Source organism: Malaya genurostris, chromosome 2 (assembly GCF_030247185.1).
Source record: "Malaya genurostris strain Urasoe2022 chromosome 2, Malgen_1.1, whole genome shotgun sequence".
In the NCBI taxonomy this organism is placed as follows: domain Eukaryota; kingdom Metazoa; phylum Arthropoda; class Insecta; order Diptera; family Culicidae; genus Malaya; species Malaya genurostris.
Genome location: NC_080571.1, coordinates 5,145,759 through 5,163,146, shown reverse-complemented (window position 1 = coordinate 5,163,146; position 17,388 = coordinate 5,145,759). Strand labels below are relative to the sequence as shown.

The 17,388-nt window shown below is 35.8% G+C and overlaps 1 protein-coding gene across 1 annotated transcript; it reads right to left on the bottom strand.

Annotated features, from left to right (window-relative positions):
- Window positions 1–9,063: 9,063 nt before the first annotated feature.
- Window positions 9,064–11,575, bottom strand: LOC131430824 (Golgi resident protein GCP60). Its single transcript, XM_058596037.1, has 6 exons — window positions 11,176–11,575; window positions 11,069–11,115; window positions 10,376–11,018; window positions 10,193–10,314; window positions 9,956–10,127; window positions 9,064–9,890 (listed from the first exon to the last, which is right to left on the bottom strand). Exons 1-6 carry the CDS (start codon window positions 11,324–11,326, stop codon window positions 9,637–9,639), a joined length of 1,389 nt encoding a protein of 462 aa, XP_058452020.1. The 5' UTR covers window positions 11,327–11,575; the 3' UTR covers window positions 9,064–9,636.
- Window positions 11,576–17,388: the final 5,813 nt, after the last annotated feature.

Sequence of the window (17,388 nt, the reverse complement as noted above, 5' to 3'; positions counted from 1 at the left end):
AAATCTAAGAGCCTACAAAGAAGTTTTAATATTTTCAGTGATTATCTGTCAAAATGGAAAATTAAACCAAATGCAGCAAAAACGCAATTAATTATTTTTCCTCATATGCCAAGAGCTTCTTTTCTTAAACCAAACAATAATCACATTCTCAAATTGAATGGCTTGGAATTGACATGGTCTGATCAAGCTAAATACTTAGGTTTAACGTATGACAAAAAACTCACTTTCAAGGATCACATTGAAGGAATCCAGGCAAAGTGTAATAAATATATTAAATGCTTATATCCTCTTATAAACAGAAATTCTAAGCTCTGTCTAAAAACAAATTGTTAATTTATAAACAAATTTTCAGACCAGCCATGCTTTATGCAGTACCAATTTGGTCAAGTTGTTGTTCCACCAGGAAGAAAACGCTTCAAAGGATTCAGAATAAAATTCTGAAAATGATTTTGAAGCGTCCTCCCTGGTTTAGTACAAATGAGTTACACAGACTCACAAATATAGAACCATTAGATGTAATGTCACATAATATTATAAGCAAATTCCGACAAAAATCGATGCAATCTTCAATTGAATCGATTCGCTCTCTGTATTAGTTAGTTAGTTAGTATATAAGTTCCTTTTCCCCATTACACAATACAAGTAGGTTTAGAATTTTCCCTACACAAAAATCTCAGAACTGCGGAAGCAAATAATGTCCTCATGGTAATAACCAAATCATATACATAATAGGGCTGAAAAGTCACCACTTGTGGCTGAACACCCAATTTAAATCTTAATAATTTAATTTTAACTCATATTCCAATAAATAGTTATGTAAAAAAAATGTCTATGTCACAGAAATTAAGCACTTGTGCTGCATTTTCTTAATTTTTCAATGATTCCAACTTTCCTGCTGTTCGATCCGTGATCTGATGCGAAAAAGATGACAACAATAAAAAAAAAAGATATAAACAGTTGCTTCTTCTAACGGGTGGCAACTAAAATTTTGGAATTTCTTTCTCAAGCTGTCAAAAAAAGACAAAATACTTGCAGAAGATCTGATTTATTGAAATTTTGAGCAAAACTGAGCAAGCATGAACAAAACAGAAAATACTAGCAGAAAGAGGAGAAAAAGAGCTAACACATACACACTCTTAGTTCTTTTTGAGCTCGTTTGTTGTTGAGCATACAGGCCTCAAAAAAATTCCAAAATTTTAGTTGCCACCCGTTAGCTATGGAGGATATTATCGTTGACAGACATGGACATCATTAGGTAAAAATGTGTTTTTTTTCAGTATCGATTGTAATGAGCATCTTAACTATAGAGGATTTCACTGCTAGTTCTCAATGTTCAGTGTAATTCTACTGATACTATGAATTTAATTTAATTACTACATCGAAGTTTGAAGCCTTATCTTTGAAACAACGATCCATCCCGAGACAAACATTATAAAATAATAAATAACATGTGTCAAACATTTAATTCAATAAAATGATTTTTTCATACAGAACCGAATCTTTTAATCGATGAGCTCTCTAAAAACATATGTGATGTCAATGTGCCAGTTTTTGTTATTAATGCCTTTGCCTTCAGATGCTCAAAAACAATGATGAAACCTTATTTTTTGTATATAATAGGGCTGAAAAGTCACCACTTGTGGCTGAACACCCAATTTAAATCTTAATAATTTAATTTAAACTCATATTCTAATAAATAGTTATTTAAAAAAATGATGAAACCTTCCGTTTCAACGTCCTAGAGAGAAAGTACATTTCCTCCATTTTTCCTCCACTTCACATACACACAGATTTGAATGATTTCTTCTATGATGATTACATGGCTACTTTGATTAAAAAACGGGTTCGACGCACACTTGTCAATTGACATAGTCGAAAATGACGCGAAAGTGCTGAGAGGGTTGTGCTTGACTGACGATTATATCGTGTTATTTGAGGAAAACATGTTTTAATGTGACGGCAAAACATGTTATTTCGCTTAAAACATTAAATCGGAGTTAAAACATGTTTCAACTCATAGTGTGAACATAGTATATATTTAAGGTTTGTGTAGAAAAGCAAGCAATCGTGATGAGATTTACTCATTGTTCTAAAAATGCGAGAAAACTTAATTTTTGAGTTATTTATCTGGCACTGTTGAAAATTAAATAAATTGCTGTTCATATTTCTGATGGCATGGAAAAACAATTATGTTGATGCGCCTAGTGCAACTTGAGATATTCACGATTAAGATCTATTGTTCCACAGGGCGAAATTTGAAAAGGCACCCCATAGTAAAGTATGACGTTTTCATGTCAAAACACTTATTGAATTACTTCGAAAAGAAAAGAATGGGAGCGGTTCAATGCACCGAAAGCCATTTCGCCGAATGCCGTTTCCCCGAAAGGGCCATTTCGTCGAAATGATAATTTCGAATAGATCGAAATAATAATTGGAAAACTACAAACCCTGGCCGACGACACGACCAGGCACTCCGAAGAAAAATCTGAACAAAAAGTGTTCGTGAGTGATTTACCGCCAGTTACCATAAATATAGCGACCCCTCGATAATCATGAAAATAAACTTATTGAGCAACACTGTTTAAGTTGCTATGAACTAGTTACCAAGGAGCGCTATAATAAATAAACAAATCATTTGAGAAAGTTGTGAAACGTTTATATAAATTTAAATTTTGTTTCAACGTTCTTTTTGGATTTACACCGACCACAATAGCACAGACTAACAGACAGGGCACTCAAATTAGATTCTTCAATCATTCTAACGATCATTTCGAATATTCCTTTATTTGGGACAGTACTCACATGTGTCATGATGGCGCCACGTTACCCTATCAAAAACATCCTGTCTGTCATCTAGACTGTGTTTATTTTTTTCATTTACCAACAGAGTTGCCATTCATACAGAATTTCCTGTAATATATTGATTTGTATACGTCCATGCGTATTTCTTACAGGATACAGATTTAATACATATTGCCAAAACTATATGCATAATTGTGCCTAATTCTCATCATCCAACGCAATACAAAATCGAACCCGTTTTGTTACAGTATTTACTTGCTTCTGGTCTGCCGCCACTTGTGAAAACTACCAACACAATAAAAAATAGTCTAGATGAACAACGTTGAGTCAAATAAATGGTTACCTTCCAACATCGCGAAAAAGTTAAATATATTATCAACGTAATCCAATAATTTATTATGACGATTCATTTTCAAATATTTTGATGAAATCAGGCATCCCTGCAAGCAGCTGATCGGTGTTGACAATCGAGGGGAAACCAACTAGTAAAAAAACTATTACATAACCCAAGGGGTGTACAGATAGTAAATAGTTCGCGCAGTACAATATAGGTGGAACTAGTGCATCACGAAAAATTATTTTTATAAGAATTTACTCATACTGTCATGTCTGTTAGTCTGTGACAATAGTACAATAACTAAATCTGGTACTAGAAGTAGTGTTGCGACAGAGATTCGTCATCCTATATCATCCACAACTACCCATTAGCTCTATCTTCAGTGTAGTCATCTAACTTATCCATGATGATGGTCTTTCTTTTTAGAAATAACCAGTCGAGTTTCCTGAACACATCACTTTTGCTTAACATACTGTCAACCAACCCGGAAGTTAGTACCAGTCTTCACGAAATGAAAATGAGACTTCATTGTTAAATTGTATCCGACACTCTTTACATTCGACTACTTCGACAAGTTCCAGCAGCCTTACGGTAGACCGTAGTTACAATCTGGTTTCTGTTTGAGACACAAATAATTAAATTATTTGAAGGAGACCTGTTTGCACTGTTGGCTTTCGATGTTCACTTCAAAACCTATAATTTCGATCAGATCTAATATATTGAGAAATTTGATTCCCGTGCTGTTCAAGTTCCTTTCATATTCATCAAAGTATACACGCACTTTGCGAAGAGCTCAAATCACTAGAAAATAACAAATATGCTTTCAATACCAAATTCTGATGATAGGACTGATAAAAAGTTTCGCAATGACGGATTGAATGACTGCAAAACTTAACACCATTTAAAAACTCATTTACATAGCAGATAGTCATTAGAGATCTAAGTATGGTTACGTTGAACTATTTAACAAACATCCATGAATATTGAATTGTCTGGAAGTCATTTTTAATATGTTCGAGCACCAGCAAGCCTTAACGAAGACCTCTATCCGATTAAAATAAATAATAACTCCACTCGAGGCAGTTTGTTTTGTTAACATTTCCCAAGTCTCCAATATGCAGTAACCAAGGTTATGGTAACTGTTATTTAAAATCAATAATCTATCAACTTGTGTTGCCAGTTTCAATAGTTTTATATAAATTTAAATTTTGTTTCAACGTTCTTTTTGGATTTACACCGACCACAATAGCACAGACTAACAGACAGGGCACTCAAATTAGATTCTTCAATCATTCTAACGATCATTTCGAATATTCCTTTATTTGGGACAGTACTCACATGTGTCATGATGGCGCCACGTTACCCTATCAAAAACATCCTGTCTGTCATCTAGACTGTGTTTATTTTTTTCATTTACCAACAGAGTTGCCATTCATACAGAATTTCCTGTAATATATTGATTTGTATACGTCCATGCGTATTTCTTACAGGATACAGATTTAATACATATTGCCAAAACTATATGCATAATTGTGCCTAATTCTCATCATCCAACGCAATACAAAATCGAACCCGTTTTGTTACAGTATTTACTTGCTTCTGGTCTGCCGCCACTTGTGAAAACTACCAACACAATAAAAAATAGTCTAGATGAACAACGTTGAGTCAAATAAATGGTTACCTTCCAACATCGCGAAAAAGTTAAATATATTATCAACGTAATCCAATAATTTATTATGACGATTCATTTTCAAATATTTTGATGAAATCAGGCATCCCTGCAAGCAGCTGATCGGTGTTGACAATCGAGGGGAAACCAACTAGTAAAAAAACTATTACATAACCCAAGGGGTGTACAGATAGTAAATAGTTCGCGCAGTACAATATAGGTGGAACTAGTGCATCACGAAAAATTATTTTTATAAGAATTTACTCATACTGTCATGTCTGTTAGTCTGTGACAATAGTACAATAACTAAATCTGGTACTAGAAGTAGTGTTGCGACAGAGATTCGTCATCCTATATCATCCACAACTACCCATTAGCTCTATCTTCAGTGTAGTCATCTAACTTATCCATGATGATGGTCTTTCTTTTTAGAAATAACCAGTCGAGTTTCCTGAACACATCACTTTTGCTTAACATACTGTCAACCAACCCGGAAGTTAGTACCAGTCTTCACGAAATGAAAATGAGACTTCATTGTTAAATTGTATCCGACACTCTTTACATTCGACTACTTCGACAAGTTCCAGCAGCCTTACGGTAGACCGTAGTTACAATCTGGTTTCTGTTTGAGACACAAATAATTAAATTATTTGAAGGAGACCTGTTTGCACTGTTGGCTTTCGATGTTCACTTCAAAACCTATAATTTCGATCAGATCTAATATATTGAGAAATTTGATTCCCGTGCTGTTCAAGTTCCTTTCATATTCATCAAAGTATACACGCACTTTGCGAAGAGCTCAAATCACTAGAAAATAACAAATATGCTTTCAATACCAAATTCTGATGATAGGACTGATAAAAAGTTTCGCAATGACGGATTGAATGACTGCAAAACTTAACACCATTTAAAAACTCATTTACATAGCAGATAGTCATTAGAGATCTAAGTATGGTTACGTTGAACTATTTAACAAACATCCATGAATATTGAATTGTCTGGAAGTCATTTTTAATATGTTCGAGCACCAGCAAGCCTTAACGAAGACCTCTATCCGATTAAAATAAATAATAACTCCACTCGAGGCAGTTTGTTTTGTTAACATTTCCCAAGTCTCCAATATGCAGTAACCAAGGTTATGGTAACTGTTATTTAAAATCAATAATCTATCAACTTGTGTTGCCAGTTTCAATAGTTTTTTAGGCATTTTCGTTTTGACATTACCAGTTACTGAGGGGTAGTTAAATTTGCGATACAGTTTCGATAGACGAGTGGCAGGTCGTGTCGTCGCTCTGGCTATTCATCAAAAATATTTATTTGTTTTTTTCTTCCAGGTAATTGATGTGTCGTAGCCACATAAGCATAACCGAAGCCAAGACACCGGCTGAGTGAGCTGTTGACCAGAGTTGCCATTTTAAAATCTGTGTTTCAACTCAAAAAATCGGTGTACAATCTGTGTTGCATATTTTCGATCATAATCTGTAAAAATCTGTGATAAACATTTTGAAAATTTGGCCATTTTTATGAAATATTCATAAAAATCAGTAGAAATCTGTGAATGTTGATCAAATCTGTGTTCTGTGACACAGAATCTGTGTGGTAAAATAGGCAACAAAATCAGTGGTTATACAGAAAAATCTGTGAATATGGTAACTCTGTTGGCGACCCGCCGTCTTTTAGCATACAAACCTGTAACCGCCTCGTTTGTCCGGTCTATTCAAAGCTAGGTTTCTTTCGCACGTTTGTGTGTGTGTGTGTGTGTGTGTGTGTGTGTGTGTTGTCAACAAAGAGGTCGAAGTGGTAAGTGAACGTCAAAATTTAGGTGTTATTAATAGAAGAGAAAGTAAACAAAGAGAATCTCTCATTGGTTTATGTGCCTTTATGAAATGTTCACGTCGATATGTAAACCAGATGATTGCAGCATTTTCGAATTGAAAGCATTTCCATAATTATATTGATTTAAATTTAAATGCTGGAAGAACATAACGCCCATATACCATTCGAATCAGTTCGTCGAGATCAGCAAATGCGTATGTGATAAATAATTTCACTCAATTTTCTCGGAGATGACTCAATCACAGACTAACAGACAGGACACTCAAATTAGATTCTTCAATCATTTTAACGGTCATTTCGAATATTCCTTTATTTGGGACAGTACTCACATGTGTCATGATGGCGCCACGTTACCCTATCAAAAACATCCTGTCTGTCATCTATACTGTGTTTATTTTTTTCATTTACCAACAGAGTTGCCATTCATGCAGAATTACCTGTAATGTATTGATTTGTATACGTCCATGCGAATTTCATGCAGGATACAAATTTAATACATATTGCCAAAACTATATACAGAATTATGCCTACTTCTCATCCTCCAACGCAATACAAAATCGAACCCGTTTTGTTACAATATTTACTTGCTTCTGGTCTGCCGCCACTTAATTTCGGGTGAAAACTACCAACACAATAAAAAATAGTCTAGATGAACAACGTTGAGTCAAATAAATGGTTACCTTCCAACATCGCGAAAAAGTTAAATATATTATCAACGTAATCCAATAATTTATTATGACGATTCATTTTCAAATATTTTGATGAAATCAGGCATCCCTGCAAGCAGCTGATCGGTGTTGACAAACGAGGGGAAACCAACTAGTAAAAAAACTTTTACATAACACAAGGGGTGTACCGATAGTAAATAGTTCGCGCAGTACAATATAGGTGGAACTAGTGCATCCCGAAAAATTATTTTTATAAGAATTTACTCATACTGTCATGTCTGTTAGTCTGTGACTCAATCATGTTCTACAAACTCAGATTCATATGAAAAGAGCTATACTCCCAAACAAGGTTCCTGAATTACGCTTGGATCCGACTTCCGGTTCCGGAACGTCACGATGATATGTGAAACGAAATTAAAATAGTGTTACTCATTTTTCTCGTAGATGGCTGAACCGATCTAAGATTCAAATGAAATCTAATACCGTTTTCGTTTATTGATCAGAGCAGCCCGAGAGCTGACCCAGAGTCGCCAAAACAACTTTTGAAGAGTTTGTTTTAGCAACCTGGTGTCGCTCTAGATCGGACTCCAATCGCGTAGTTTCGCTCTGATAATTTTCTCGGTTCGCACCACGCATCCATGCAAGTTTGTTTATTTTTTCTTTTTTATATGAGTTGTTGTCTAGGGCGCGTAACACGTGTTCGTTTTACTCGGATTCAGAGTTGCCCGCGTGTAGGTTCTAAAACGAAAACGGTATAAGAATCATCTAAGATTCAAATGAAAAGTTTTAAGATCCTATAAAACATCTTGCTTTTTAGTCAGATCCGACTTCCGGTTTAAGAGATACAGGGTGATTAGTATAAAAATGTCCATTTCATATAAATTAATCAGGTTTATCGGGTTTGCAGGTTTGGATAGTTGATAATCAAATAAAATTATTTCAGTTTTAGCGGTATTCAGTTTTCGATTCGAAAATTTAATTCGCACTGCGATTTCTCAAAGATGTCTGCACTGAATTTCGAATATTTTGAATTAAGTGTAAACTATGCATCTCCTGAGGTGGACTTAACTGACTTCGGCTACACCGATTTTAGAATTTCGGTTCCTGTATCGAATCGTTTCTCAAAGCTCAATCGCCAAATCGAATTTCAAAAACAAAAAATTGAATTAAAGGATTTATGGTCCCATACAAAATTAATGAATTTTATCCGATTCTCGAATTACTGGGTGATGAGTTTTTAAAATACCGATATAGAAGATGACAATCCAAAAAAGCTTCAAAGTTGGATTGAAAACTATTGCAATTTATTCCTCATATTAATTTATGGCCATACTGGTTCTGGTAGTACCGTAAATAAAACTAAACGTAAACTCTAAAGTGGAACTTATGTCGACATCTCATGGAATGTTCAATCGATTACTACACGTTTAGATTAGATTCGATTTGCTGTTTCGACATTACAGAGTAATGAGTGATTAAAATCTCAAATTGCCGCTTAAAACAACGGTCATGAGAACTGAAACACCGAAGAATATTCATGCAAAAAACACATGCGGATTGATAAAAAAGGCATCACCTCACTGCTTGGTGGATTAAGCACGTTTTTCACTACAGTGATCACTTCAATTTGCGTGTTACTGTGAATAGGTAAAATCAGTGCAGTGATATGTGCGTGGCTTGAAAGGACTAAATTATTTTATAAAATTTCTGGAAGGCATTTCACAACTCAATAACATTGAAACTATGGAACACATATTTGACATCTTTTTTTATTAGAATACATCAACTGTTATGTGTCGTTCGCTTTGTAGCTAATAATCCGAAAATTCACTTCTCTCCGTTTGACACGCTTTCTCAACAGAAATATCATTAATCTGCTATTGCACTGCGCTTTGTGTTTTTGACGAATTTTCACTTGTATGTACGATGTTACGACAAATAACGGTACACATACGAATAATAGACGGTTGCGCATTTCCGTTAGCTTTTTCGGGATCTCGCGCTCTACGCTCTGTTAATGCCCTCGAACAACAAGAGATATTGTTCCGCCTTCCTTCGGTTTCGATTCATATTCTAGTATATACTATATAGTAAAATAGAAAAAGATGAACTGCTAGTAAAATCTTTTGAACTAACAAACAACTGTTTTGCGACAATATAATTTATCTAGATTTTGAGTTTAGCTAGGTCACAAATGTGCACAAGTTTTCAAGGTACTTCTAGCTTGCTTGTATGATACGAACATATGTTGAGGGTAGTAAAAATAAACGCTAGAATGTGACAAAATCAACGAAGGAACGTGCTTCTCGTGGAACCGAATCGAATTATCGTGTATAGAAAACTTTGTAGTACAGTGTCTTTGAACGCCACAAACTGTAGCTATTGTCGAATTTGAGCAGATAAGTTCCCTCCCCGGGATAATTGTGCGAACCGGCATAAACTTCTGTCTGACATTCGCGCCGATAGATGGGAACGATGATGGAAATCGGATTCGTGTTGGCCATTGGACTGCTGCTGCTGGTATTGTATTGTTTGTGCTGCTGTTGACCGCCACATTCCAAATCGTCGGCACACAATGCTGTACGAACGCAAGAAGAAAATAATTTACTAATAAGTTAAACATACGACAGAAAGGCAACATACCTTCGTCGTCTTCTAGCGTGTCATCGTCCTCATCACTTTCGCTGACGTGAACCGACACTTCCGTGGTTACCGGTTTACCCCACTCAAAATACACACCGAAACCGATGTCGTAGTTGTCGGTAGCAAATTCCCAGAACAAGCAGGAGCCCCCGTCGTGAGTTGGAACTCGAACCTACGTTACAAAAAAAAGGAAACCGTTGATTTTCAAACTAATCATAAACGAACATTTCAACTGACCGTAATTATATCTCCGTGACCCACACGAATTACTCCATCGCCTTTACCAGAAGTCACCTCCTGCTTGAACAACTTCACGTCCGGTTTTGTCCACATATTGGCAGGATTTATTACAGCATATTCTAGAAGCAAAGATGTACTTTGATCAACTACCCATTTATTGAAGTGCACTTAATAATTTACCACCGGATTCATCATCACTCTCGCATTGTTCCTTGTACTCTAGTTGGCCAACTTCTTTGCTACTAACAGTTTGTCCCAGTAGTTGATTACCGGAGTCCATTTCATTGTCGCCAGTGGCTCGCAACTGAGAATAGTTACTAGCGACTTGTGCCTGCAATTGCTGCATGTACTGATGATAATGTTCATTCTGCAGTTGCCTTATCAAAACAGCCTGTTGTTCCGGATTACCAGGGAACTGTTTTTCGGCGTACTCTTTGAATTGATAGTATGTCTGCTGATTCAAAGCGTCCTGTAGCTGACGCCGTTGAATTTCCTCCCGATTTCGTTCGTCTTCGATTTTTTTCAGCTCAACCAGCTTCTCCTTTTCCTTCTCAAGCTGTTCTCGGCGACGTGCTTCCTCTGCCTGAGCTTGACGTACTTTTTCCTCGCGATCCTTCTTGATAGCCTCCACGGTTGGTTTAAACAATGGGCACAGTCTATCCAGCAAATCGATGAAACCTTCCATTGCCTGCAGTTTAGTTATAGTACCCAAATGTTGCCAGGCAACCCTTCGATCCTTACCAATCACATCGAACATCCCCAATGGAGGAGCCTTGGTTAGATCCAATGGACCGTGCGCTGCTTGCTGAGTAAATGCAACCAACTAAAAATAAAAGGTTTTAGGACCGATTTACTCTCTTTGAACCTCAATACCTTCAAGTTATCTTCATAACTCAAGTGGATGGCTTTTCCCGTCTTTTCTATGGTAGATAAAAAATAAAATTATTTCCAGAACGGTGAAGCATTCAACACCCACCAACCTTTGTAAAAATTAAATGCTAGCCGGTAAAGATCCTTCAGCGGTAAGTTCCATTTAAGAATCTTGCTGTCTTCATTGTCGGAACCGCTACAATTGCTATCGTCTAGCGATAAATTACGTAGCGAAAGTTCCACACTGTCAGAGCTTATCATGTTCTTCTTCCCACCGCCCACCAATGCAGGCGATCAAAAGTAAACTTTTATCCGATCCGTTCGAAATCAATTAAAAAATACACAATAAACTCAAACTGTTGCACACTTACAAACTATATAATAAGACTCGTGTTTCGATGCAGTTTTAGAGAAAAAACCGTACACGTAAGTATAAATTTTGCTGAGGTTCTTGAAAAATGTATTGTGAATTTTCACAACGATGAGCTGTCATATCAATTTTGCTTCACAGGCTGTTTGATAGTGTACGTGTAGCAATGTTTTGGATTATTTGGACAGGGTAGACGCTCAACTAAATCTACCAAAGTTTTGGGTAAAAATTAGGACTTTGAGTAATTTTATTAGGCTCTCTGACAGCTCACTTACAACCACAAATGCAAATGAGATTGGTTTGTTTTCATCAGGAAACGCATGCATTAAACACGATTCAGACGATCAATCAACTTCCGTTGACGTCCAGATTATTATTATTAATTTTTTAGCCGAATATTGCTCAGGTATCCGACGTTAAATAGTTCCGTGAACTTGACGTAGTGTCCTTTCATATGAATTGCTTACAATTAATGTTGTTGTTCCGTACTCAGGTGATAGCCGCGTGATGCTGCGTGTGAATCGCTTTTACATATTGTTTTGTTTTCATCAGGAAACGTGTTGGCCACCCATTTTTCAGTAGGGCCACCGTTAATTTTTCACCGGGCATAGAAACCTTAATACTCATTTCAAATTACACTAAGGTCTCTTTTTACACGGGGGTTACGATTATTTGTTTGTTTTGTTTTGGATAAAATGTAACTTTTGATAATTTGAAGGGGGAAAAACTTATTTTTTAACCCCCAAATTCATGCAGTTTGCACATAACTGTGAAAATGTAACTGTTATTTCACAATAAAAACAGCCTGAGATTACGAGAAGGGTCCAGTCATACTTGATAAAACACATTGGATGATAAATTAAAATCAGCACTAATTAAACACTTAGAAAACGCGTTGCAAATTACGACAAGAAAATTAATTTAACTTGCTCATGCCTTCTGTATAATGCATTCAGTTTTCAAAAAAAAAAGGCGGGTGGGTAATGTCAGAGACATTACTGGATGTCGTGAATACGAAAACAACTGACATGTTCCTTAACACTTCCGAATATCAATTGTATGAATTATGCAAGCATTCCCCTTTTTCACATTTTTCGCAAAAACAAAGAGAGCTTCACTTGATCTCGATTACTGTGAATTTCACACAGCGAAAAGTGCACAAATCTAAGCAAACTGTTCTTGATTTGCACTAAACTGAGGATAATTACTTTCGATTTGCGAACAACAAATCCTAATAGTTCTTTAGAAAACTTTTAGAGCCATTAGAACGGCTGATATTGTGTAATGCTCTCCACCGTTGTGTTTTTCCCAATGCTAATGACTGGCAGCTGTGACGTAATCGCTCTTGTCGAAAGCGAAACTAGCTGTGTAGAGGACACAAAACACATCTGCTCGCAGTGGCGATAGAATCCAAACTGATTAAATTTTTGTTAAGAGATTTCCTTTTATGTGATTTCGTTTGTAGCTTTTTCACTAATGAGCGGTCCTAACGGCAATAAAAATAGCAGCATACAGAATTTTAATGTCGATTATTTCATTTCGGATTTGCATAATTTATTGAAAGAAACTATCAATATGCTGTAGGGATTCGTTTCTAGCATTCAGAAGAACTATTTTTTACCTGGAGCTGTTAGTGGAATGTATTCAACAGTTTCACTTTTTCTGTACCATTTAATTCCACTATTTCACTGTCACGTTATTACACTTTAACAGAGTCACTATACTTTAATGAAGCATAACAAACGTTACAATACAGATACGCGTATTTCGGAATGTTACTTACATCCTTCTTCAGTGTAAAAACCGATACACTGAAGAAGGATGTAAGTAATATTCCGAAATACGGGTATCTGTATTGTAACGTTTGTTATGCTTCATTAAAGTATAGTGACTCTGTGAAAGTGTAATAACGTGACAGTGAAATAGTGGAATTAAATGGTACAGAAAAAGTGAAACTGTTGATTCAGAAGAACCAAATTGAGGAATTCACTGCGATATTCACCACTTTTCGGAACATTTTTATCGGACGATTTGTTGTACAGCAGCAGATATTTTGTTTTCTTCCTCAGAACGCGTTCTGATTGGCTGGTGTTGACATGGGTCAAATGAGACAGGTTTTTCAATAGTGTACTATTGAAATACTTCAATGCTTTTGTTATACACGATTAAATTGAAAAATTTCGATTCTATTGGTAGTTAGATTATATAAATCCTTCCACAGATCACTGAGCTATGTGCTTTCAAAATACGAGAAAGGCAAACATTTCAGAAAAGTTTAATTTTGAATTATTTGAGACTGTGTCACGAAACTGAAAATTTTATCATAAAATTGTGATCATATTTCCGATGGCATGTCGCAAGAATTATGTTGATTCATTAGATACAACAATAGATATTCACGATCAAAAACTTATCACTCTCTCAGAGGGTAAATTTTGAAAAGGCACCCCATAGTAAAGTAAGTCGTATTCACGACAAAAACGAAAATACTTTCAAATTAGAACGTTTGACTAAAGAAGTGCTAGTAATACCACCAATAAACACTTTCACTACAAATCAAGCTTAAGAATAAGTTCTTTTCAATTCCGAAGGTGCGATGTGTAGCAAATACTATAGATCTTAACAGTCATTTTCAACTGAGTGGGAAGATATGGGTATTGGATGAAGATCTATGCACGCAGAGACAGAATTAAAGGGGATGAATTCCTAGAGATGAATATAAATCAAATTAGAAAATGTATTACTATGTGTAACTTTACTTTTTGTAATTTTTACGAAAAACAGTACATTTGGCGTAAAAATCAAAGAAATACAGTACATAGACTTTGAAAATACAGTACTTTTTACAGTACGCTTTTTTTCCCAAAAATAGTGAATAAAAAACAAAAGCAAATAAATTTGATCAGCATCTTACGAGGAAAACAGATTGAAAAAATGACATGCGAATACAACTATGTAATGAAAACCGCGAAAAACGCCACCGCAGAGATGGGACTCGAACCCATAGCAAGCCAAATAGGGGTAAATCGTTTTTCCTATTAAACTATCCTGCATGTTTCGCTTGATTGTTGTGACGCGCTCTGAACAAGAATTATTAATAAAAAAATTTGTGTGTGTTGTTGTTGTGTTCTCATTCACATTCGCTACGTGTTGTTACTGTTCTTGTACAGTCACAGATCAAAATTCGATGCGTTGAAGACTTAAAATTCTGTATTAAATTTTAGTATGAAAAGTACAGTACATTTCAGTGTATAAATTAAAAGTACAAATTAAAATACAGTAGATTTGAGGGTAAAAAACAGTACACAGTATTTGAGTCGAAAATACAGTACAATACTGTAAAATACAGTACGGATACGAGCGTTAACTATGTGTCATGCTGAATCAACTCATTTCATCGGCGTAAATCATAATACTACTAGAGCTATATCATTCAAATGGGTATGAAATACTGTAGGGTAACAGAGGTATTTTGGCCCACTTTAGGATTGATTTTATTTTGGCCCACTTTATGAAAACATCCTCCAAATATTGTAATATCTTTAAAAACCCCTTCCGCAATAAGTAATTTAATGTGATTAGCTTCAAATTAATGCAAAATGAGTTACTTAACATCGATAAAATCCGATGAAATCGATAAAGTTTGTTAGGTGGGCCAAAATATATGAAGTGGCCAAAATACCTCTGTTACCCTACTGCTCGATATGCTGAAGAGTTGAAGTAAATTTGACTAGTTCTTCAACGCTCCGAAATTCTCGATGATATCAATCAGCATCTTACGAGGACGATGCTGACATCATACACCACAACTGAGCGGAAGAGACGTTGTCGTGTAATTTACGAGAGGGGCTCAAGATCTGAAGACTGATTAATCATTTTATGGAACGACAGTCAATACTCCCGTCAATTGTTGAATTAATGATTTTAGTTAACTTTCAAAGTTTAAATTAACTCTCATAATCGTTTTCTTACAGACAACCTGTTCCCTTCTTTAAAATTTTTCTCAAAAAAAAAAAACAAATGACGGTTCTTTTTAAACTCTCATCAGAAACCGTGTCAATTGTGAAAACCGTGTAAATAAAAACCGTGTTAATTCCGGAATCCGTGTAAAAAAAGCCGTGTACAAAAAAACCGTACGAAAAAAAAACCGTGCAAAAAGAGACCTTAGTGTATACATCTAATAGAGCAGGTAACAGGGGGCGAGGTATACATCTAAAAGAAAAGAGTAACAGAAGTACTTTGGCCCACTTTAGGAAGCAGTTGCACAATATTGTTAAATTAGTGTATTCATTCAATACAATATGGCCAAATTTCAAACAGAGATTACTAATACACATCGTTTTCACGATATTAAGCATTTTGTGACATATCGAGAGTGTGTAATTAACGATTCCAAATATCAAGTTTTGTGTTTATTTTTGCCATCCCAATTATATTTTGGCCAGAGCAATTTCACTTATAATAAGTCAATTAAGTTACTTTGAAATTAACCTATAGCTGAATAAATCGTCAAGAATTGTATTTCGGGAATAAATTATTGTTCCGTTCCATTTTCTCGTATTGTTTAGAAAGCGATAAATCGACGTTTCGGATAATCTTATTGACTATTTCCATTAGGGTCAGGCCCGATTTCACAATATACCGAATAGACTGCTAAGAAACGTTACCTTGAATAAACGGCAATTTTTTCGTTCAATTTTTAGCAAAAACAACAAAAGAAATGGTTTGTTTATAATCTATTTTAACAGTACCAAACAAAAATTTTCTTTTTAAACTATTCGAAGCTGTCATGACGAAACAGTAAAACAAGTTAGGCTAAATTGATCATTCTGTGAACATTGGTGCTAAGAATAAATAGGGACTGAAGTCCTCGGATAAAAGGGACTGATTTGACTTTAGCAGCTTTCAAAGTTCATCAACAGAATTCTAAGCAACCCATTTTTAAGTAATTATCCACACTTGAAAGTTCACGCGACGCAACTGAACGAACTTCTAAGCTGCTTCTAAAGCTTGCTTCAGATAGAATTGGAACAAAGACAATTGCCTGTATTTCAGTTATTTATTATTGAATTCAAGATTTTTTTATACAAATGTAGCGTTTTCTTCATACTTTTAAGAAAAAATACGGAAAAATTATTCGTCACGGTTTCGAAGGAATTCTCAAATTTTTCTTGTAACACGGCTCATTAGGCGGCGCACACCTTCTTCGTCCATCGTTTTAGCTATCTTATTCCACCAGGTATTGATTGATGTCTTTGACAACCTTTTCCTTTGCCTTGAGTCTCCTCTTCATGATTGCCCAGTATTTCTCAATAGAGCGGAACTAGGGGCAGTTGGCTGGCACAAGGTTTTTCGGACCCCTTGCTCTGCATACCATTCTTGGTCAAACTGGACCCCTTGCTCTGCATACCATTCTTGAACGACTTTGCTGTAATGACAGCTTGCCAAATCTGGCCAAAACATTGCGGGATGGGATCGAATGAACGGCAAAACTCGTTTTTGGTATAGTTCCGATGTCATTGTCTTATTTGTAACGAAAACTTTCGTTTTTTGCCACAGCTGCAAATGCCCTGCTAAATCATAAATTTTCTTGCAAATTTGTCGGCAAAAACAAATTTAGTTTTGGCTGGAACATCCCCCCGAGCCGTTGCCAAATAAAATTTTTGACCTGGGATTTGCCCGAAGTCATAGGCTTCATCGTCCATCAGAAGACACCCGTCGAACTTGGTCAGCACCTGGTCATATAGTTTCCGACCACGAATTTTAACCACACTATTCTGTTTTATGGTCCGATTTGGCTGTTTGCTAGTTCGATACGACTTAATTCCTTCCCGGAGTCGAGTTCTCACGGTACTATGGGCAGCACCGAATTTTCTGACCAAATCACGGTCCGACAAATTAGGATTCCTCTTAATCGTCTTCAAAATCTTACCACGTAGTTTCCGGTCGACAG

What these genes read in the sequence shown, in the direction of transcription:
- LOC131430824 (XM_058596037.1), bottom strand. Translation starts at nt 11,326, where the DNA reads ATGATAAGCTCTGACAGTGTGGAACTTTCGCTACGTAATTTATCGCTA. An exon ending in GTCACGGAGATATAATTACG is followed by an intron (nt 10,128 to 10,192) that starts GTCAGTTGAAAT and finishes TTTGTAACGTAG; the next exon opens with GTTCGAGTTCCAACTCACGA. An exon ending in CACGCTAGAAGACGACGAAG is followed by an intron (nt 9,891 to 9,955) that starts GTATGTTGCCTT and finishes GCGTTCGTACAG; the next exon opens with CATTGTGTGCCGACGATTTG.